At 55.3% G+C, this 22,049-nt stretch overlaps 1 protein-coding gene and 2 long non-coding RNA genes across 3 annotated transcripts in view; 2 read left to right on the forward strand and 1 right to left on the reverse strand.

Annotated features, from left to right (window-relative positions):
• The first annotated feature begins 3,316 nt into the window (after nucleotides 1-3,316).
• Nucleotides 3,317-8,808, forward strand: LOC128626579 (uncharacterized). Its single transcript, XR_008390545.1, has 3 exons — nucleotides 3,317-4,623; nucleotides 4,717-5,800; nucleotides 8,582-8,808. It is a non-coding gene; the product is annotated as an uncharacterized LOC128626579 (long non-coding RNA).
• Nucleotides 8,809-12,740: 3,932 nt separating this feature from the next.
• LOC119053411 (uncharacterized) lies at nucleotides 12,741-20,398 on the forward strand. Its single transcript, XR_005083289.2, has 5 exons — nucleotides 12,741-15,040; nucleotides 15,588-15,961; nucleotides 17,518-17,723; nucleotides 17,811-17,935; nucleotides 20,321-20,398. It is a non-coding gene; the product is annotated as an uncharacterized LOC119053411 (long non-coding RNA).
• Nucleotides 17,910-22,049, reverse strand: part of KIF26B (kinesin family member 26B) — a 385,937-nt gene continuing 381,797 nt past the window's right edge. Inside the window, exon 15 of the mRNA XM_037150905.2 lies at nucleotides 17,910-20,604. Within this exon, the coding sequence (XP_037006800.2) occupies nucleotides 20,456-20,604 (149 nt within the window). The 3' untranslated portion in view covers nucleotides 17,910-20,455. The remainder of the gene's footprint in view (nucleotides 20,605-22,049) is intronic.

Raw genomic sequence — 22,049 nt, forward strand, 5'->3', positions numbered from 1 at the left:
TTTTGATCCACTCACGTACTGATGGGCACTTAGGCTGCTTCCAGATCTTGGCTATTGTGAATAATGCTGCTGCAGACACGGAGCTGCATAAGTTCTTTCGACTTTGTGTTTCAGGATTCTCAGGGTATTGTCCCTGCAGTGGAATCACTGGGTGAAAAGGCAGTTCCATTTTTATTTTTCTGAGGATATTCCATGCCGTTTTCCACAGTGGCTGCACCAGTCTGCATTCCCCCAACAGTGCACTAGAGTTCCCCTTTTCCCACAACCTCCCCAGCACCGGCCGTCTGTTGATTTGTTCATGATGGCCATCCTGATCAGTATCAGGTGGTATCTCATTGTGGTTTTAATCTGCATCTCTCTGATGGCTAGCGATGCTGAGCATCCTTTCATGTGTCTCCGGGCCCTCTGTACATCCTCCTCGGAGAAGTGTCTGTTCAGGTCTGTTGCCCATTTTTTAATTGGGTTGTTTGTCTTCCTGGTGTTGAGTCGTATGAGTTCTGGGTTCCTCATTTAAAATTCATTAGGAAAAGCCATAACAGAAGGCGGGGGCTGTCTCACATGCCAAAGGAGCAGAGTCCACTGAGAGAACCCCGCATTTGCCAATTTTCTGAATGAAATTTATGTCAGTGATGATCCTGGATTAAGGGATTTGCCTTCACGGCTCCTGGAGAAAGCATAATAGGCTCTTAATCCCTCTCAGCCGGCTCCCCATTTTCCAAGGACAGGGCCCCTACAAGGAAGGGGCCCTGCGTGCGTCAACTTTTCACAGAAAGCGAGCATCTAGCCAACGGTAAACATTTACCAAGCGACTTCACGGCAGAGTCCTTTTGGGGGCAAGGGAAGTGGGTGGAGGGCCTAATTTCAAATGCCTGTCACCAGTGGCTGAGGATTTATTGCCGCCCCAGCCGCCGTGGCTGCCATTTCATTAATCCAGAGTCACTGTAGCGCGGGCTCTGTTCACATCAGCAACCTGACGCCATTAGTGGCTCCTCCGGGATGAGAACACATTTAAGCTGAAAATGAACACGCCGGGCATAATTTATAGCCATGCCGTACGCATGCTAACAGGGCCGGGGAGGAAGGCTGCCTGGGGACCTGCTCCCCGCAGCACAGGCCTCCCCCAGCCAGGCAGAGAGGGTGGCCCTGCCCAGGTGGAGCCAGCCAGGTGGCCCCACCCAGAGGCCCCGGCCCCGAGCTTCACTGCAGGGCAACTGAAGGACAAGCTCCTTCTCTGGGAGCCCACTCCTGGGAACCCACTCCGGAGCCAGGTCCTGAGAATCTTCCCTGCCCCGTCAGGAAGTGACGTCACCCCCACTCCGTGTAGGCCCCTGGGATTCCACAGGGAGAAGGTTCCAGGCATTGTGTGGGGGACAGCACACCATCCTATGGCTCACGGTCACGGGTGGAAGCTCAAGGAAAACCATGGAGCCCCCCTTTTGCCTGAGGCCTGTCAGAGCTCAAGGTGGTTGGGATGGGCCAGCAACAGCACCCCAAAGGGAGGTGGCCCCTAACCTTTGTGAGATCTGGAGGCATCAGCTGCTGTTGGAGTGCAGCCTGTGTTGGAAGACCAGTGCCCTGTCCTTTGTGTGGCGCCGGCCCTGCCCCGCCTCTCTGCAGCCCAGAAACACAGCCACGGGCTCTCCCTTTCTTCATGGGGAAGGGAATGAGCTCTGGCTGTTCATCCTCGGAAGTGCTTTTAAAATGCCAGCCATTTTCATTCCTTCTCCAGCCCCAGGTGCTTTGCAGGCCCCCAGCTCCTCATTGCTCAGCCGCTGCAAAGAGCCCCTCACTGATCCTGCCTACTGCCCGTCTTCCTCTCCTTCATCCCAGCTGCCGGTCATGTGCCTGATCCACCATTTCCTCGTACATCTCCCTGCTCAGAAACTTGCAGTGGTGCCTCATTGCTGCTCTACTCCCAGTTCCACCTTGAGACCGGTGCTGGTGGTCTGAACTACGGAATCTTACACTCTGCTAATGCGAACACGGGGCCTCCCCTTGCCCCCACCCCTAATCTCCCCCTCCAAGCCTCTTCTATCAGCTCCTCGCTTCATTCCCGGTGGCTAAATTCCCTTGTCCATCCAGCTTAATCGTACCCATCATTCTCAAAGGTCTAGCTCAAGCCTCTCTTTTTGTCTTTAAAAACATTCAGATAGGTTATAGTTGAAACCATGATTATTCCCCTTGACGCTCAAGGGGCATCAGCTCTGGCTGCGGGAATCCGTTTCCAGTTGGAGCCTGTGTCCTGTGTGTTCTTGTTGTTTTGGAAACACGGTTCACTTTGGGGCACCTCGGACCCAGAACAGCCATTGTCAAGGGGCCCTGCACTCAGCGCCTTTGCTGGTTGTCACTGGGCTGTCACTGCTCTCTGGGCCTTTTTAAAATCACGAGTTCACACAGACACCACCAGTTAGAACTCAGCAAACGCGCTGTTCATCCTCCCCCTTCCCTGTGGGTGCTTCCCCCAGACACACACATGTCATTGTGGAGTTTCTGCGGGGCCCGCTGCCCACCGCAAGCCCCCTACTCAGTAAAGCCCGAGATTCTTTTCCAGCCAGCGCTCTCTGTTGTTAGTAACGAGGCCGTGTTGTCAGAACGAAAGTCACTTGTGTGATTCTTTTCTCTGTGATTACACGTCATCCATGTCACGTCCAATTAGGTTTGTTTCTTTTTGTTTTCAGCTGTAGAGTGTGCCCCATTGTCGATTTGTGCCGCTATGCAAATATCAACATGAATTTTGCTGTTACAAATGGCCCTGTGCACGTGTTTTCCAAGGGGTGTGTTTGGTGTTGCTGGAGACGTACCTTTGGGGTCGTTCCCTGGCAGCGGACTTGCTGAGTCAGAGGGTGAAAGCCCATGTAATTTACCGGTGTTGTCAGGTGCATGGTGAGCAGCCTTGTGTGACCAGGCCTCCCCCCTCCCCTCCTCGTGCCCTTGGACTGGGTTGTTCAGCTTCTGAATTTTTTCCTAGGCTAATCCACGAGGCGTAGTACCTTCAGTGTAGTTTAAATTCGCGTTGTCCTTTCTTATTAGTGAAGTTGGATGCTTTCAGATATTTAAAAGTGTTTTGTCTCTCTTTTGTGAATTATCTTTGTGTGTCATTTGTGTATTTTTGTCAGGTTTCTTAGATGGTTTTCTCTTGATCTTTAGTTTTTTTTATATATTAGGGAGGTTTCCACTGTGAAATATTTAATATCTCGGTTTGTCTTTTTTTTTTAACTTTGTTCTAATTTGTTGCCCTGAGTTCCGTCGGATCACATTTTCAAAACCTCTCGTAAGAACTCTGCTCCACGGTAAACGAGGGTCCAGTTGTGAGGTTAAACGTGGCCAACCTTCCCTGCGTTCTTGATTCTCAGCAGGTTACGAATTGAGTTGCGATTTAAAAATTCATTCTTCTGGGGCCATTCTGTGGTCTTCCTGCCTTTAGCCAGCTCCTTGCCCCGTTAAGGTTCTGCACCTGGTGGAGCGATGCCAGTTTTGACCTTGACCTGTCCGAGTCCCTAGTGTCCATCTCTTTTTGGGTCACTCGAGTCTTCCGTGAACCTGGACGAACAACTGCTGATATGCACCTCAGAGGCGCCCCTGGGCTCAGATACGGTCCTTCTTCGTATAGTGTGGTGACATTTGGTCCTGGGCTCAGTCAGACCAGCCACAGCAGTCTGCTTCCTCTCTGGTTGATTCAGGGGCGTGAAGAGCCCGGAATGGTGGTGTGGTAGTTCTACTTTGAGTTTTCTAAGGAGCCTCTGCACTGGTTCCCACAGTGGGACATTCCCACCAACACGCAGCAGGGTTCCCTGTTCTCCGCGTCCTCACCCTCACTTGTTCCTTGTGGACTTTGGTGACGGCCATCTGGTCGGCGTGAGGTGCTGTCTCCGGGTGGTCGAGATGTGGGTTCTCCTAACACTTAGCCCGACTGCCTTTTGTTTGACTAGGCTTGACATCTAAACCGCCTTTCATATCTGGAATCAGAATGAAAATTCTTTGCTGGGGCACATTCGGGGTTAAAAAGAAAAAGCACCCTTAAAAATCAGCCTGTGAGGTTGTGCTGGGTTGACCGGTGAGCTGAGACTGAGGACATTTAAGGCGGGGGGCTTTGCTCTGGGACCCCGTAGGCCCAGCTCGAGGCAGCTGGGTGGGGCGCCCGCATCCTGCTGAGCCCCTCATTGTCTCCGGGGCACAACAAGATTCACTTCAGATGCAGTGCCTAGGTCCTCTGTACTATCGGGGACAATTTGACATTAATTTCTAAGAGGTGCCATCTTTTAGCTCAGTGTTTGTCATGGGTCACATGATCTCTGATGACTAAGGTGACACTCAGGACAATTTCATGGCAAATCGAGTCCCAAATTATAGCCCTTGAAGGGGTTTGCATTAATAACGGTCTTTAACAGCACAGCAGGGGGCCTGGCCACCCCCTGGGTTACACTGCACTCAAGTACTGTTACTAATGTCGCATTTCAGTAGGAACAAGAGGATTGTGTTATTAAGACACACGCTCTGATCTTCTCTCGTGAAAACAAGCACTCACATCACCAGAGACACCCCTGGATGGTGGGATAATGAAGACAGGGTTATTTCTGCCTGGATGGGGTTCCCCTGTCTCTGAGTTAAGAAGCATGACCCACTGTGAGTGAATAGGAATTACCCTCCCTCCCTTCCCTCCCTTTGTTTTTTCCCCCCAAAGGATCCACCACTCGGATTGTCTCATTTCTCCTGTAGGCATTGTACTTCTTAGCTGTGAGAGACCGGGGCCTCTGGTGTGATAGAGTCTGAGGAAGTCTGGCCGGGTAATTAGTGACGAGCCTCCCCCATTGAATGCTTTGCTGTCGGAGAGATTTCAGGGTTCGGATGCGCCTGCACAGAGCGGTATGCTGAGTTTGGTGAGATGCGGAGCTGGTCAGGCAGGTCAGCTGCGGCCCGCCTTCTGAGAATCTGTTCTAGAAACAGATATTGACATCGATGTCCGCGTGGCCGGACATGCATTCGCAGTCCTGGATGTGAAGGAGAAACAAGAATCGGGTAAGAAAACTGACTGTGTCCTGTCAACAGACATCACCCGGGGACTTGGGTAGTTTTTCATACACTGAGGACGGGACGGTGGCTGGATCCTTACAAGGTGGGGGCCAAGTTCACTCATCCCACTCCAAGGCCACATGAAAACAGTGCTCTTGGCCTCCCTCTGTGCGTGTGTGCTTTCTCTGGGTAGAGCGCACATTTCTAACTCATCTGAAAGATGAAATAGTGCCCACTTCTTTGCTAGGCTGGCTTTCTCTAGAGACTTTGGATTCTCTGTTACGTGGCTATTGAACCCATGCACCCACTGAAACTCTATCTGTTCTCCGCAAGGCCCTGTGCTGTGCGCTGGTGGAAATGGGCACTGTGCGCACAGTCCAGAACTCACTGTCTAACAGTGAGGACTCAGCTGAGCGTGCAGAGCCCTGACCTGTGATCAGTTGCCAGGACCCGACTCCTGGTGCTTGAGGCAAGGCCTTTTGAAGAGGCATCAAGAAGGCAGCTATACCCTGGCTGGTGCAGCTCAGTGGATTGAACATGGGCCTGCGAACCAAAGGATCGCGGTTCGATTCCTAGTCAGGGCACATGCCTGGGTTGCAGGCTGGTTCCCAGCAGGGGACCCATGAGAGGCAACCGTACATTGATATTTCTCTCCCTCTCTCCTTCCCTTCCCCTCTAAAGATAAATTTTTTAAAAAAAAGAAGGCAGCCCATCTGTAAGCCAAGGAGAAAGGCCTCAGAGGAAGTCAGCCCTGCGACGCCCTGGTTCTGGACTTCCAGCTTCCGGGACGGTGGGGAAATAAATTTCTATTGTTCAAGCCCCCAGTCTGCAGGGTTGTGTTACTGCATCCCTAGCAGATAAATACATTAACCTTATTCCTCTTAGGATTTTTAAAAATATTTTATTTACTCATTTTTAGAGAGGTGGGAGGAGAAGGAGAGAGAGGAAGGGAAACATCAATGTGTGGTTGCCTCTCATGTGTCCCCTGCTGGGAACTGGCCTGCAGCCAAGGCACGTGCCCTGACTGGGAATCGAACTGCGGTTGTTTGGTTCACAGGCCCGCGCTCAATCCACTGAGCTACACTAGCCAGGGCTTATTCCTATTAGGATTTTTTTTAAACAATCTCAAAATTCCAGAAATGTTCCAAGTACAGGACAAAAATGTCTTTTTCCCTGAACTATTTGAGAGTAAGTTGCTGACATGCTAGAAGGTTCCTGAGAATTTTCTGTAAGGGAGGCAAAGATCCTGACTTGGGGAGATTAGCCTCATAGAGACACAAGAGATTATGGAAAGTGCAGGCGTGGCCGGGGCCGTGTGATGTAGAGAACAGGACAGGTGACTTCTTGTGTCCCATCTGGACCCTAAGCTTTGTGACCTTGGGGAATCCCCTCCGAATCCACGGACAACTAGACTCAGTAAATCACCTCGGAGTTGGCTTCCAACCTGGGCATTTGGGGATTCTGTGACTTTCTACCACGAGATCCAAGGGCAGAACCAGTGCAGTCCCGCCACCAGTGCCAAGTGCCCTTGCCGACCACAAGCCCGTGCTTGCCAGTGAGAGCCGTGGACCAGAGCTTCCAGCCTCACGTCCCTCCTGCCGGCCTCCTGCCCTCCAGCCAGGCCCAGCTCCCAGCAGTCCCCTCCCTCTCTCCCCCAGTGCCCCGGGAACTTTCTGCTCCTTCTTCCTGGTCTTCCTTTGCTCTACTCGGCTGCCTGTTCATTCCCCGAACACGTATCACATCACAGAAATTGCTTCTTCATTTATCTTCCTCCCCAGAAAGCTCCAGTCTCTGGAGCGAAGGGCCTGGATGTCTTTCCTCTCTGTAGCCTCAGCTCCTGACACCTAGCCTAGCTCACAGTACGTCATCAGTAGTGAACGTGCCTAAAGAACGGAGGCCTTTAGGTACCACCCTCTGCTGGGCTGGGGGGAGGATGATGCTGTCCCTGGGCAGTCCTTAGGCCAACGGGGAGAACGATAACAAAGTAGGCAGTGACCGAGTGAGGGAGAGTGGTCACGACTGTGCTAGTGGTGCCGGCACGAGGGAGGGCATCTTTCAGGGTTGGGAAGCCTCCGTTAAGCTGGGTTGGCATGTGCTCTTGCCGGGCCAGCAGTGCCTCGCAGCGGCACACAGCAAAGCACGTGTTTGCTGGACTGTAACCTCCGTGAGGGTTTGGGTGACAGTTGTCGCCCCAGCTTCTAGCGCGTCTGACCCGGCGTGGTAACCAGTAAATATTTGTGCAACAAAGCATGAATGAGGCAGCCACCAAACCGTCCTACCTGTTTTTTTCGAGTGCCCTTCTCCCTTCCCTCTCACTCTATGACTGGTCCTCGTCCAAGGGCGTGAGCTAAGACTGACCTCAGCGGGGCGGTGCCGAAGATCAAAGACAGTAATAAGTAGGAAGGCACCTCTCGGAGTGTCAGGTGCTGTATAAACATGAGTTACTACTCACTGCCTCTTCCCGGCAGAGGGGCATGTCGGGTGAAGCTGAGCTGACCTGGTTAGGGTTCAGATGCCCTCGGGGCCTATTTGTGCTCCCCTCAGGGTTGAGAAGACTCCAGCATCCCCAACTTACCCTCCTTTCGATGTTTTGGGGGTTTCACCAAGGACCTTGGAGATCCCTTCCTTTGCAACTGGAGAAGAGCAGTTCGGGTGCGGGAAGGAGGGAGGGTTCCTGCACTCGCTGCTGCTGTGGACGGTCCCAGTGAGGGCTTTTCGTTTTCCCCAGTGGCCTCTCCCAAAGGGAGCTCTCGGGAGAGGAACAGGGCGCCTCCAGCCATGGCTGGAGGCAGCCCGTGTTAGCCAGGGCTCTCCAGGAAGCAGAGCTGGGGGGGGAGGTGCATATGGGAGGGATGCTGAGTCCATGCACTTGCCCTGGATGATGCGGTGGGGGAGGGGGCCGGCTGTCACCCCCCTGGAGCCTGAGATGGAGGGTGGGGCGGGCTGCCACTTCCGGGGCCAAGTCCCTCACCTTGTCTGTCCTGTTTGAATGCCCTACATTGTGCCTTCAGGGACAGGGAGAAGCCGCCTCCCCTAGAGAGTCCCCTGAGCTGGAAAGAGCTCAAGCATTTACCTGCTGCAGGAGCGAGATGACCTCATGAGGTGGTGCCAGGGCCCCCGGGGCGTGAAGTCGCTCCTCCCTTCTCCGAGCTGGTGCGGCACCCACGACTGCTGATGTGCTTGTTCAGGCATTTTGCAACACCCTCCGCCTTCCTATTAAAACCCATGGGGTGCTGAGCACATTGGGAGGAGGCAGGAGGGGCGGTAAATGGAAATATTCTCTATCCCTGGCTCCCCAAATACGTCCACGGGAAGAAAGGGGACCAGGTGGGAATTGGGGGTGTTGGCGCAGTCAGTTCAGGTAACTCTCGGGGGCAGAAGCCCCAGCCAGGGCTGACAGTGACAGTGACGGTGACGAGGGTGCAGTGCGTCTTCTCTCAGCCTCTGACCCCTTTCTCCCCCCTGCCCCGTCTCCTCTCCACTTCTTATGGGAAGCGCGGGCCCTCCACTGGTCTGCACCCCCTCAAGGCCAGTCCATCTCTCAGGCCTAAACGTTTTCTTTTTCCTCCAGAGTGAAACGCTCTCCCAGGAATCGGCCGCACTGCGCCAGTGTCTCCTGCGCTGCCAGCCACACCCAGTGGAGGGCGGCTGAGTGGCACCCACGGAGGAGAGTGAGCCCTTTGGCAGGGAGGAGGGGGCAGGTATGTTAGCGTGTGCTGGCTGGGCTTCGGGGACAGCCTGCTCGCTATAATCACGTCCCCACTGCCATTCACCCAGCTGCCTCTGCTGCCCGGTGCCCTCCGGACACAAAGCGCGGCCGTAGCTAAAGGGCGAGCACACTCCCCACTGGCCCCTCGCACACCAGCCCCTCGCGCACCGGCCACCTCGCCTTCCTGCCTTGGGAGCCACATGGGGCGAGCTCTGGGAAACACTGACCACGACAGCCTCTGTGGGTCCGGATGGGCGCTGACCATCTGGGGTAGCCCCACGTTCCTGGGTGGGGGGGGGTCCTGCCTTTTCCTGCAGCTGGCGCGTGTGAGCTCAGCTGCGGCCCGAGTCCGTCAGCCACCATTTCTCAGGGAAGGAGCGTTGGCGGAGCCCACGCCACGTTCATTCCTCACAGGAACGACGGCGGTGGGACAGGGTAGTGACCCACTGCTCACCCACCCGCCTCCGAGGTGCAGGACCTGACCCGGTGTGCTGAGCCTCTGGGCCTCGCCCTGGCATGGCAGCTGCCGGATGAAGCCCAGTGTGTTATTTGGGTGGTAATTACTGTGAAGTGTTCCGAACAAACAGTGGGGGTGCGGGGCCTGAACCTAAATGTCTCCCTTTGGAGTAGCGAGCTGGATGCAGGCGTTCTGGGGGTCCAGGGACCCTGGGTGTGCAACCCACTGTGGGGTCTTGGCTTTGCGCAGGAAAGAATTCAAACGTGAGCCAGCACAGGGTTTAAAGTGAAAGTGAGTCTATGAGGGAAGCAGGGAGGTGGCTACTCGCCAGGCGGAGCAGGCCCCCCTTTAGCAGGGTTGGCTTCCTGTATTGAGGTTCATTTCATCGGAGTTGGGGGGCTTTCAGTGGGGGGTGGGATATTGAAAACCTTTGTAAGAAAGGGTGGAGATCTCACAAGAGGTCTGTTGGCTGTTCTGTGTCCTTATACGGTCTTTGCATTTCAGATCTCAGTGGCTGGAGGGGTGTAGTTTAGTTCCCCCACGTGTTACAATGAGCGGATAACGAAGCTAGGGGTTGCTGTCGGGTTGAATTAGTCAGGCTGCTACTTTACATCCGGTAGCATTGGGCAGAACCTGACGTACTTCAGTGTGTAGCCTCCTCTTTCACCCGCAGACAAGCCTGGGGACCCAGGCAAGACTGCTGAGGCTTCACTCCTGCAGGTGGGGAATCTGAGCCCAGAGACGCTCAGTGATTCTGTCAAGGTCAGCTGCAAAGCGCAGCCCGCCAGGCAGCACCGAGGCTCCGTGGCCCCTTGGCACCCCCAGAGAGCAATTGCAGAATGCACCACCCCAAAAGGAGCCACCTCGGCCTAAGGATTATTTTGAGCTAAAGGTACTTGAAAAACCTCAGGGGCGAGAAGGGCCTTTTATTCCTGAAAATGGGAGAGGAACTCCCACGTGACAGCTGTCCTCTGTGCCAGGAGGAAAGAACCGTGCTTGTCACCAGCACGGGAGGTGGGCTCTAGAGAAGCGTGTCCCAGAAGACCTTGGTGAGGTCTGCTCTTCCTCCAACCTCCCCCTGTGTCTTAGTTCCTTTTCCACAATTGCCTCTCTGTGTTCGACGTGGTCTAAAAACCTTGTTTTCCACCTTCTTGGGTCTTCATTTCTTCACGAAGCTCCTATGTCTTGTAAAACCAAGATAGATTTATATGCTTTTTTCTCCTGGTAATCCGTCTTAGGTCAGTGAAATTCTCAGCCCCGGCCACAGACCTGAAGAGAGGAGAGGCTAGTTTTGCTGTCCCTACACACCCAGAAGCCCGGTGTTAGGGACAAACACATCGTACCTCGTGATACGAACGAAGCACAATAGCTAAGAACTTGGGGCTGCCCCACTTTGGAACTCCCTAACATATATTTGAGGAACACAGAAATGAGCGAATCGAGGACACAGCAGGCTGGAGAGGAAGAGAGGACTCCCTCGTTCCATCACCCGGGGCGGGCCATTTGGAATGCGGCCGCGCTCAGTGTGCAGAACACGCCTTACCAAGGTGTTCATTCCTCCTGTTGCAGCGATTTCATGTCGCGGAATGTATCCTCAGGGACTCGTCAGGGAGGGAAAAAAGATTTATGGTCAGTGTGTTTATTATAGGGTAATTTGTCACAGCAAAAAAGTGGAAACGGTTTTAAGGTCCAGTGGCAGGGAATAAATGGTGCCTAAATGCCACCCGTCTGCCCGGCCAAACGTTCCGCAGCCGTTACTCGGAAGGCAGTGGGGCACGTGGCCAGCGGGGAGAGAAGTGTGCCTGGCGGATCGTTCAGGCAAGAGAGCAGATTCCAAAAGGCTCTGTGCAGGACGATGCCCAGTTCATAAAAGAACGTACGTGTGTGTGTGTGTGTGTGTGTGTGTGTGTGTGTGTGTGTGTTTGAGAAAGAGAGAGAGAGAAATAACGAGTGGTCCTCTCTGGAGTGAGATTTAAGGTCATTTTTATTTTCTATTTCTGGCATTTCAAAAGTCCAGTTAGAAAGGAAAGAAAGGCCTTTCTCTCGCTGGGCCTTCAGGGACCCAGGGGGTCCGTGGACCCCTGTGGTCCTGCCGGAAGGCCTTTCTTTTGCGGTTTTTCTGAGCACCGGCAAGGTGACCGCTGGGGAGCAGTGGGGTGCAGAGGGTGGCGGAGCAAGGACAGTTTAACAATTGGAAGATGGAGAGCAAACAACAGTGTCCCCTGAGCCCTACTCGGCGCTCCCTCAGTTGGCCCCTGGGTCTCCTCCCCTCCTGGAGAGGCCGGGTGCCTGGTGGCAAAGGGGGGAGGGGGGCAACCATCCCCCCTCACTCCCTAAGCCTCTCAGCCCCTGGATTCTTCTTAGACTCTTAGGAAATGCGGGGAGCAAACTTCTGAACAAGGGCTGGAAGGCCCCCCCACTGAGTGGTGTTGGGCGTGGCTGCGGGTGGGGTGCCCTGGGAGCTCCCCTCTTCCCCAGCAGATGGCCCTGCCCCAGGAGCCTGTGGGGGTGGGTGGGGAGTGACCTGCAGGGTGACTGATTACTACTTGCTCTCTTCCTTCCTCCCAGCCTCAAGGAGACTCATCTGGAGGTGAGACTGGCCGTGGGCCCCAATTAGAGGTAAAGGGGCAGAAGCAGGGGGTCGGTGGGAGAAGCCTTCACCCTACACGGAGGGAGGGGGTGTTTGCCCGTCAGAAACGGGGTTTCTGTTTGCCAGCCAGTCTTGCCTGCCTCACCGAGCTCTGGAAGCTGGTGTCTGCTACAATCCGCAGCAGCGTCCGGCGGGGGGGGGGGAGCACAGACTCAGTAAGGCCCCCTCGTAAACACTGCACAGCAGTCCCAGGGCTTGAACACAGCCCTCTTCATCTTCGGCCCAGAAGCTGTTCTGGGGGCCTGAAGGCCGGGGCTGGCGAGCGGTTGGGAGGTCAAGGCTGTGTGTATAGTAAACCAAGGGCGTGGGTCTGCCCCGGCTCGCCTGGCGCCCCGGCTTGCCTGGCGCCCCTATGCCCCTATGAAAGAGGGAGTTAATCCCCACTGGGCATTTGCAAATGCAGACCTTTAGTCCTTTGGTTCAGGGATGCTTCAGAGGCCTGCCCTGGTTTTTTCTGTTCCCTCCTCTTTCCCAGGTTTATCTCATTGTTCGTTCCTTCAGCTGACACTGTTTGAGTCCCCTCTGTGATCCAGGCTCTGTTCTTGATGCTGGTTATGTAGAGGCGCAAGAGACATCACAGCACCCGTGGGTGCTGGGAGTATTGATGCTCCGAGTCCCCTGTATGTTTGTAAGCGTTTTCTAGAATTAGAGACTTCAGCCCGCAGAGTGAGTGCAAATGGCAGGCCCTCAGGCCCGAAAGGGGACTCTGCTTCCTGCAGGGGCAGGCCCGCCAGTCTGTCGTGCTGGGAAATGGTATCACCTGGCTTTGTTTTTCTCATCCTTCCAGTCCCCGGGGGCACCTGGAAGAGTGTGCAGGGTGGACAGTGTCAGTGTCCCCCCGAGGACGAGACGACAGGATTGAAAGGATGAAAAGCATAAATATGCGAATAGCAGTTTTGAGCGTTTTATGGTTTTAGAGACCAATACACCTCAGGTCAGATGTTGGCCAGGTTTTCCCTCAGGGAAGAGGGAGGGGGTTGGAGCCTGTCCTAGAGGCTGCCCACATGTTCTTCCTCGCTCTGGGGGAGACCCCAGGGTTAAGCGGGACCTCCACTTGCTGTTCTTTAAAGGCATTATTTCTAGAAAACCCTTATGGCTTCTTAAGAATGTAGGGCATCTGGCCCTGGTCATTGTGGCTCAGCTGGTTGGAGCATCATCCTGTGACCACAGGGTTGTGGGTTCGATTCCCGGTCAAGGCGTGGGCATGTGCAACCCGGGTCTGGGTGTGTACGGTCCCTGGTCCAGGCACGGATGGGAGGCAACCAGCCGGTGCTTCCCTTTCACACTGGTGTTTCTCCCTCTTCCTTCCTCTCTCGCTAGAGCAGTGAAAACGATGTCCTTGGGTGGGATAAATAAAGAACCCATGGTTTCTGCTGGACTGGCTCCATGGGAGCCCACAAGGGTGTGGCTGGGATTTCGGGGGAAGGAACGTGGGGTGCCCGGGGGCCTGTCCAGGCCAGGAGTGGTGTCTCTTTGCTTTGAGCAGCCCCTGGCCTCTGTCTCAGGACCACGGAGCGCTCAGTTGATTGGATGGATGTGGTACCGCATTTTGGAAAGTCGTCTGTGGTTGGTGGAACAGACTGCCCTTGAGGGAGGCTGAGGGCCGCCCCAGGAGGCCTTTTGCCAGTTTCTGATCTGCTTCGCTTGCTTACCTGGGGGTACCCAGTTACAAGTGAGAGAAGCACCGTGGTGACAGGGGCCGTGCGTCCAGAACCCAGAGATCTGCTTCAGTTCTGTGAGGGCCCCAAAGACAGTGGACTCGGGGTGTCACCAGGCCAGCAAAAATATCACGTCAACACCAAGCTTCTTGCCACTTGTCATGTGTGACCACCAGTCCAGTGCCTGACTCGGGGACGCAGAGCGGTGCCAGGGCTGTGACCCAGCCCCACTGCCACCCACCCCAGACGAGCCTCTGACCTTGTCGGAGGCCAGCCCCACAGTGCAGCCCGACAGGCCTCTTCTAGAAAGTCCCTAGGGCCTGGGAGGAAGACCCTGGCTGGGGCACTGCTGGAGAGAAACCCGTCCCCAGGCCGTGAACCGTGCCCCCGCTCTGGCCCCACACAGCAGGATGCATTGGATAAAGAGGAATTCATGAGTCTTAGCAGGATAAAAGTGAACATTTAATGCCACCATAATTTGATTCCTTTTTAACACCAGATTCTTTTTTTGACAACAGTGTACACCTCATATACCAGCAAACAACACCTTCACACCGGAAATGGCACACAGCTTAATGGAGTCACGTCGCCAGTTTGGGCAGCTGCCACTTCTGTCCCCAGACTGCCCGCAGGAATCACACACAGCACGACCAGGCTGCCAGCCGACTCGTGCGGAGTCAGGCCACGTGGAGGCCCGGACGCCACAGCCAGCGAACAGGCCGCTGAGACCTGCCCGCGTGCAGGTCGCTGGACTTCTGACTTCGACAGATGGACTTGGTGGAAACATCTTAACAGCAAACACTTCAAAGCTAAGAGCGTGTTCTGTCACCCAGGTACACAGTGAATTTCAAACGACGACACCGAACACTAGGACTGGAGTTTGAAACAGGACTTCACAGACTTGCTTGTGCATTTTCCGTTCCCAGCACAGTAAACACACTTGGGCAGGCCCGGCCCCCAGCGTCCAGATGGGCCCATTTCCACAGAAAAGTGTATTTACACACACACACACATGCACACGCACGCATCACTGGAGCCGAAGGAGCCAGAGACCACTGAGCGCAACGCCTTCATCTACAGGTTAGAAGGTTCTGGGAGGTGGGGCGACCACCCAGAGCCGTAGGACCACCGTGGACACCGGAGTGAGAACTCGGGCTTCCTGTCCTGCGCGCCTGGCCATGCCACATACCTGCTGTACACATGCATCCCCGTCCGCCCCACGCACACACGCGTCGGCACATAGTGTGGGGTGTGCTCACCAGTGCACACACCCAGCACGGCAGCACCTCGTGGGAAGGGTCCAGGCTGCTGGACTCGGGTCCCGGTGCTGCTGGAAAACTTGCCGTGGACTTGGGCCAAGCGGTTGACTTCAGTTTCTTCACCGATGCACGATTACCCTCAGCCCCTAGCGGAGCTGTGATTTCTTCGAAGTACTTCTCACCAGTTACACCGGTCTCTCTCCACTCTCTCCCGGGGAGCGGCTGTTGTGACCCCCACCCAGCCGTCCACTGGGGAGCCCAAGGCTCGGCGAAGCGAAGTCCAGGGTTGCATAGCAGGTGAGGAGAACAGGCCTCTCACCTCTCGTCCTCACCCCCAGCTCAAGGCTCCCCCCCAACATTTAGGTGCCCGTCAGAGGAGACTGGGACCCCAGCCACTCCCCACCTCCAGACACCCAGTTCCGGGACAAGATGCCTTAAGTATTACAGGCTGTAAGACTCACTAAAGTGCTTTGGTTTCTCCAGAAAAAAAAAAAAGTACTGTATATATGCACAGGAAGAAACTCCAGTTGCTTTTCCAAACCCCCTTCGGACCATCAGCGGGGTGGGCACATCCCCACCTGATGCGGGCGGGGGACTTTTAGGAAAATGTAGGAACCTAACATTGTCTGCTTTTTTCTCAGACTTTACCATTGTACCAGCAGGCAGGCAGTGGGTCCTCTTCCCTCCCGGGCCGACTTTCAAGCCCATAATCACCAAGTTCAAAATGAAGGGGCCTTTTCCCTCTAGCTACTTACTACAGAAATGGCTTAGACTTTGACCTGGGCCCAGGACTCTGAGGGCTGGACCCTAACCCCCATTCTCCTGATGGATTTATCTGGCCCAGGTCTTGCACGAGTGAGGGGAAACACAGCCACAGACCACCAAACTCACACATCAACGCGTCGCTGCGGACGGCAGCTCCCACCGTAAGGGAGCAGGTCAAGCGTGAAGCACAAGCTGTGCTGTGATAGCCGAGTGCACAGCTCCATTGGGGTGTCTTCATCAATTGAACGTGACCCTGAGGGATATTGGTTAGCAGGATGCAGGACGCACCAGTGAGTCTCCCCGGTTCTGAGCGTCACCCCCTGCACACGGCCACCACGCGGCTCTATTTAGAGAAGGTCCGTTAGACGCAGCGAAGGCTCCACACCCCCCGGGCACCACCACGCCCATCATCGACCAAGATGAGCCACCAAGAACAGAACATGTTTGTTCTAGGTAAGGGTTTTCAAATGACTTTGACAAGGTCTGTTTGAATTATAAGAGCTTCTCCTGGATTGGAATTACACTTTTATCTGGAAGTGATAAGCGGTTCGTAATTGGAAAAGCCCTTTTTCAGGAAAACGCTAAGTGACAGCATTTACGAGTTTCTCTGGATGTTGACGGATTTGCGGGAGGAGGAGAGAGAGCAGCACTGTCCAAGGAAACACTGTGTTTCTACCTCATGTCCTTCCCCCCCCACCCCCACATTTTAGTCTCCTGACGGACAGTGTCTGGGACACCGACTGTCCTGTTCAGTGTCACATGGACCTGAGGAGTTGCGCTGGCTTCCCTCGGGGCAGGCAGGGCTCACGGGTAACAGCAGTGAAGAGTGTCCCTCTGTCTTGGCCTCACCCCAGGGACAGTGGGAATGGTTTATGCAGCGTCGGCCAGGCGTGAACAGGACTTTCTATGTGTTTCTCACCGGTGTGGGTTCAGGGGGTAAAACCGCTGCCTTTCAAAGTCAGGGAATCTCAGTGGGTGCTCTGAGCGTGGGCCAGTATTCCAGCAGGAAAGAGCCACAGATAAGTGCATGTCTTCTTCTGGTTTTGAGACAAACGCACCTTTTACTAATTTCTCTTACAGTCTAAGATCCTTTTTAGCATGAGGAACTTAACGCTCACTACATCGTTATTTTGGAAGTGACGGGTCAGTGGCCGCTGATGACACAGGTGACTGTGTGTTAAGCCAGGTTAATTCTGGGCCTCTGGCCAGCCTTCTAACCCCAGGAGCCCAGGCCAGGCAGCGGCTTTCAGACACCAACAGCAGTGAGAATTCACGATCAGCGTGAGAACCGAAGCCCAGAGGAGGGCTGCTTGCTCGGCACGAAGGGAAACCAGGGAACCAGCGCGGGCTGTGTGTGCATCTGGGTCGGATGCTTGGGCCCGAGTCCTGGGTGGGGTTGGGGCGCAGGGAAGCTGGCCCAGAACAAATTCTGTAAGCCCAAGGCTGCTTGATGACAAACTGGGCCAGATCCCTGCCTGCCGTGGCCCCCACGCTGAGCTGCATGGCCCTGAATCCCAGGCTCTGTCCCCTCCCCAGCTTAGGGTCCCTCGTTTGGTCCCTGCCTGCCTCCGTGTTGGGCTGACCCCTACGTTTATGTCCCAAGTTCCCCACCTTCAGAGTAGCTCTTAGAGAATGACAGACAGGGCTCCGATTTCAAATCTGGCAGAGATGAAAGTTTGAGGCAGGTTTCTGGGGACCTAGAGGAGAATTTGGGGACAAGGAGATGAAAGGGTGCAGCTCTCGGGTGGCGACGAAAGCCCAGGGTGGAGCCCCTGGCCGCTCATCACAGCCTGAAACACCTGGTGCAATGCACAATACGGACTCGCTCCTGGGAACAGGACCGCAACTCCCGGTTCTGAACCTGAGTCTCGGCCTCCAGAACCTGCTGCTGACGCATCCCCCTCACACTAAACTATTGGGGGTGGGGGCAGATTTCAGGCAAAGAATCGAGGCTTCTACGTCTGAATGTTCATTTCAAATTAATGTTTTTCTGGTCCTTTCATTTGCAGACAATGAAGTGAAGGCAGGCTCTTCGACACCCCTTTGCCTTCCTGGGTTCTCTGTCACTGAAACCAAAAGGAGATCGGGGCCTACCTCACACCGGCCACCGAGGGGACGGAGTGACCCCCCCCCCGGGCACTGAGACAGCTTCGGAATGACCGGCCAGCCTGCCTCCCTCTGGGACCGAGGACCGCCTCCTGGACCGTCAACTCAGGTAAGACCAGGAACGAACATCGGTGCTGCTCAGAGCTGTGATTCCTCACGCGGCTACTCAGTGCTCAGTGTGTGAAGGTGTTTGCAGCTCACGCAGGTTTGAAAGAGGAGGATAAAACACCAGAGGGGACAGCCTTCAAGCATCGTCCTCCTGCGCCTTGGCAGACAGGTGCACGGTGTGGCGTTCGTCGGAGGCCAGGCCGCCTCAGCTAGGTAAGCGCCTGGTTCATTCATCCCTTTTGCTGTCTCTTGAAGGTGCTTGAGAGGGACAATGTCTGGTTTGGAGGGGAGGTGAGCTGAGCCCCCACCCTCCCTGGGAAAGGTACTACTGACAGGGTTTCCAGTCTCTGTAGCTGTTCTCTTAGCGTCCAAGGCCCTGTGGCCGGCCCTCCAAGCACTTCTGCCCAGTGCGGTGACCTCTGGGCTGAGGAGATGTGCTAGGGACATGAGCCAAAGGCACCGACAGCTATCAAAGCAGTGTGCTTCCAACAAGACCAGAATACTCACCTTTGACAGCCCCCAAATCAAAGGCTTATCATGAAGCAACATACGGGGTCCGGCAGAAGTAACGCCTGCTTGAGTGTGGCTGTTCAGGTAAATGATGTGGGCGTAATAATTTATAGTTTTAATTTGAACATCTCACCTAAAATGTCACACAGTGTGCTAGAGTGTGACACTATGTTACCGAATTACAGGCTTAGGACTGTAATTTAGAAGGGGCGTTATTTGCGCCAGGCCCTGTATTTCAAACCAGCAACCAGGAGGGCTACCGAGTGGAAAACTCAAACTCAAAAGATCGGGCTCCCCTGGGGTCCCGACGCTTTCATGATGCTGCTGTCGAACAGGCCCGTTCACGGAAGTGCTGAGAGACCAGAGGCCTTACGGCACCTGGGCCCTGCAGGACCCGGCAGTGGGGAAGGAGACGGGGCCCCGCTCCTGCAGGAGGCAGACACGCCCATGACCCCAGAGGGGCGGGCGGGCTGTTCTAGAGCAGCCCTGGCACCATTCTGACCAGGGGAGGACCGGGTACTGCGAAACCCAAGGTCTCAGCTCCCCTGAGACCGAGTGCAGCCAAGCGGCGCAGGGCCCCCAGTACCCAGAGGCGAACTGGCAGGTGCAAAGGTGTTTCTTCCCTGGGGGGTTCGCTAGTGAAGCGTGGAAGTGGGCTCACGAGATGGGCCACGTCTGAGGGCGGAGGCCTGCATAACAGCCCGCGCAGCCCCCTCCGCAGGTGGGGTGCAGGGCCCTGCCCGGAAGGCACCGCTGCTGCTCCACAGCTGGTCTCAGACAGCCCTCCTCCACCCCGTGGGGGTCCATCACTCAGGTGAGCGTGGACGTCTTAACCTGGGAATGAGGTTCAAGTTTCTGGAAGCCAAGACCTGCATGCCCACCTGCTGGGTAAGAAGTGCTGGGATCTTTAGGTTGTGGCCGGAAGCCTCTCTGCCTGGGTGCCAGGGCTGGGGAAAAGCCTGGCCCTTTGCTGTGAATGGAGGCTTTGGGACCTGGGACAGCAGGAACCATCTGACATTTGAGCAGCGCTCTGGACAGCGGAAAGTGGGGATGCAAAGCAACTCGCTGGCCTCTGTGAGCACAGCCGAGCCCGGCACGTCTCTGAGCTGAACAGGATCCCAGCTCGAATAAGCTCCCAAGACCACAGTGGGAAGACTGCGGCTCTGGTAACTTCGCCGAGCTTTCGATGCAGCTTCTTTGGAACGAGAATGAGTATGGAAGTGTGTGCAAGGCCATGGAACTTCCGGATTAATGCATTAAAGGGAGCGGAACGTGCTCGAGGACTTGGAGGGGGCCTGCACACGGGACAAGTGTCCCACCCACAGGGCTCGCTCACACGGGCTCCTTCCCCTCCCGTACCGACGTACCGACGCAGCCTTTCCTCCCACGTCCTTGCTAGCTCTCGGGCGCCTGCACCGGGATTGCCCTTCTGACACTGCCCGCCCACAGTGCCGCCCAAGAGGGGACATCCACGCCACCGGCCGATCCAGCTTTCTTTGGAAAAACACTGGCTTGTGCCTGTGACACCTCCATGTCCTGCCTGAGCGGCCTCACCAGAGGAACCGTGAGAGACAGTTAACATTTATTCATATGCAACACTGGTTAGGAAAGAGCGCTACAAACACAACCTACTTAGAAACAGCAAGTCCGAAACGGGATAAAACACCAAGAGAAAAGGGGCCGTAAGTACATGTCGAAAAGGCATTCGCTTTTCATTTCTGTTGCTTTGTTGGGTTTTTTTTTGTTTTTTTTTTTTGCATTTTGACTAGCACCATCTGTACACAAGAAAGTATGAACATAAATGTTTGGATAATAATAAAGATTTTGCAAGGCACTTGATCAGTCTTTCTGGGTAGTATTCCGTTGGTGTCTTGTTGGAGCTTTCGACAGCAACCCCATGTCCACCCTCGCCCTTCCTCACAAAAGCAGGGAAAGGGAGAGGTCTCTTTTGCCAGCAGTTCTTATGTACACACGAGTTCTAGAAAGTTCCTCAAAGTGCTTTTTCAGTCTCACGGGGCTTCCACATCCCTTGGGCTTCCCATCGTTTTCTCCTCCCATGCACATTCAGTGTATGCGCTTTTCCTACAGAAAACAAAACCGCTCGACGTCACTGCAGACTTGCCACTGACCTTCATCCTCATGCTGTGGTCTCTGAGCGCCGCCGGGCCCGGGGCGCGCGCCTGGCTGTGGTGTCCCGGGAGCCTGCGGGCTGGCCGGCGGCCCTCACCGGCGCCTGGAAGTGATGTCAAAGCAGGTGATCATCATCAGGTGGGCCTTGCAGAAGTTGACGCGGCTTTCCAGGCGCTCCGTCACGCACTCGAGCGCTTCCAGGTACTCCAGGGAATCCAGCTCCCAAACTTGCTCCAGGTCAACTGCAAAGACAGAGAGGCCGATGGGACAGGTGGCCTGCACCTGCCCCTCCGCTGGAAGGTCTGGAACCGCCGCGTGGCCCCTCCTGCCTGGCACGCCGCCTCGCTGTCTCTCAGGTTCAGGACGGAACTCCGTTTAGTATTTGTGACGATGCTGGGGGCCCTTCGTTCCAAGTAGAGTTTTAGATCTGTAACATCTCACTGAGACTCTACTGGGGTGTGAGGTGACACTGAAGCTCCCCCCCAATCTCTATCACAGACACGAGCCTCCCTCAGCACAGTTAATGAGCTACAAAATCAATGCATCTTCCAGCTGAGGTGGGGAGGGTCTCCTCCTTTCGGGGCCTCACCTGAGTGCCATTACACCTCTGCTTCCACAGGTGAAGTATGTGCCCCTCTCGGGCCCTCGCTGGCCAGGCAGCTGCCCCGCCACGTGGGTGGGGAGACAGACTCTGTCTGCTGGCACTTTCCAGTTCAGTTTCCACGCTCACTGGTCACTGGGAAACTACGGTGATGATGATATTACTAACTAGTAATTCCAATTACAGTTAATTAATAGTGGCTGATTGCTATATTAATAATTAAGATTTGTTGCACTCAGCAGACAAGCAGAGGTTCAGGGCGCAGCTGCTGTTCCAAATGCTCAGGCCCCGTGGTGCCAGATCCCCTCCTTTGTCCAGCGGTCACTGGGCAGAGGGCCCAGGGCCACTCAGGGCCCCGGCACGGTGTGGACAGCGTGGAGATCCGAGGAGACCTGCACTCGACCCCCAGGTGGGCAGCCTCTAACCTCTGCTGCCTCTGTTTCCCTAGGTGGACAGTGCGTCACGGCCGCCCACCCCGCCGCAGTGCAGTGGCTGCGGTCACGACGGTGGCCTGAGCCCTGTCACGTGCTGCAGAGACAACAAGGATGGTCCTCCGGGCTGGCCCTGTGCAGGTGAGCTGACAGGTGGAGTGGGGAGAGAGGACCTGCCAAGGGTGAGGCCGTCAGTGAGGACAAGTGCTGGGGCTGAGAGCACGGTCCCCTGGGTGCCCTCCTAATACTTACAGACCAACCAGTCGGGCACACAACTGGACCACCTCGAAAGGGGCGTCAGAATTTAAAAATAACAAATGCCAGAACATACATTTCCCCGCCAGACCTTTGCTTGTGACCCCCACCAGGGAACAGTCAGCATGCAACCTCACGGGTGTATTTTTGGCCACTCCTGTTTTCAGCTCATTGTAAAGACCCTCGCTGTGTCTCTCCCCTCACGGGGCCTCTGCTCGCTCCTGTCCTCCACGCCAGAGAGCTCGCCGATTCCTGCCATGAGCTACCGCAGGAAGGCAGCCAGTGTCCCCGGAAGCAGCTGCGCTACGTGCTGACAGGTAAGTTCGCTCCCATCCTGGACAGAAGTTCTGGTTTGTACCGAAGATGGCTTTCAGGCCGCCTTGGGCACACGGCTCCCAGA

This window comes from Artibeus jamaicensis, unplaced genomic scaffold (genome assembly GCF_021234435.1).
Source record: "Artibeus jamaicensis isolate MK-2021 breed Jamaican fruit bat unplaced genomic scaffold, CSHL_Jam_final scaffold_754, whole genome shotgun sequence".
Classification (NCBI taxonomy): domain Eukaryota; kingdom Metazoa; phylum Chordata; class Mammalia; order Chiroptera; family Phyllostomidae; genus Artibeus; species Artibeus jamaicensis.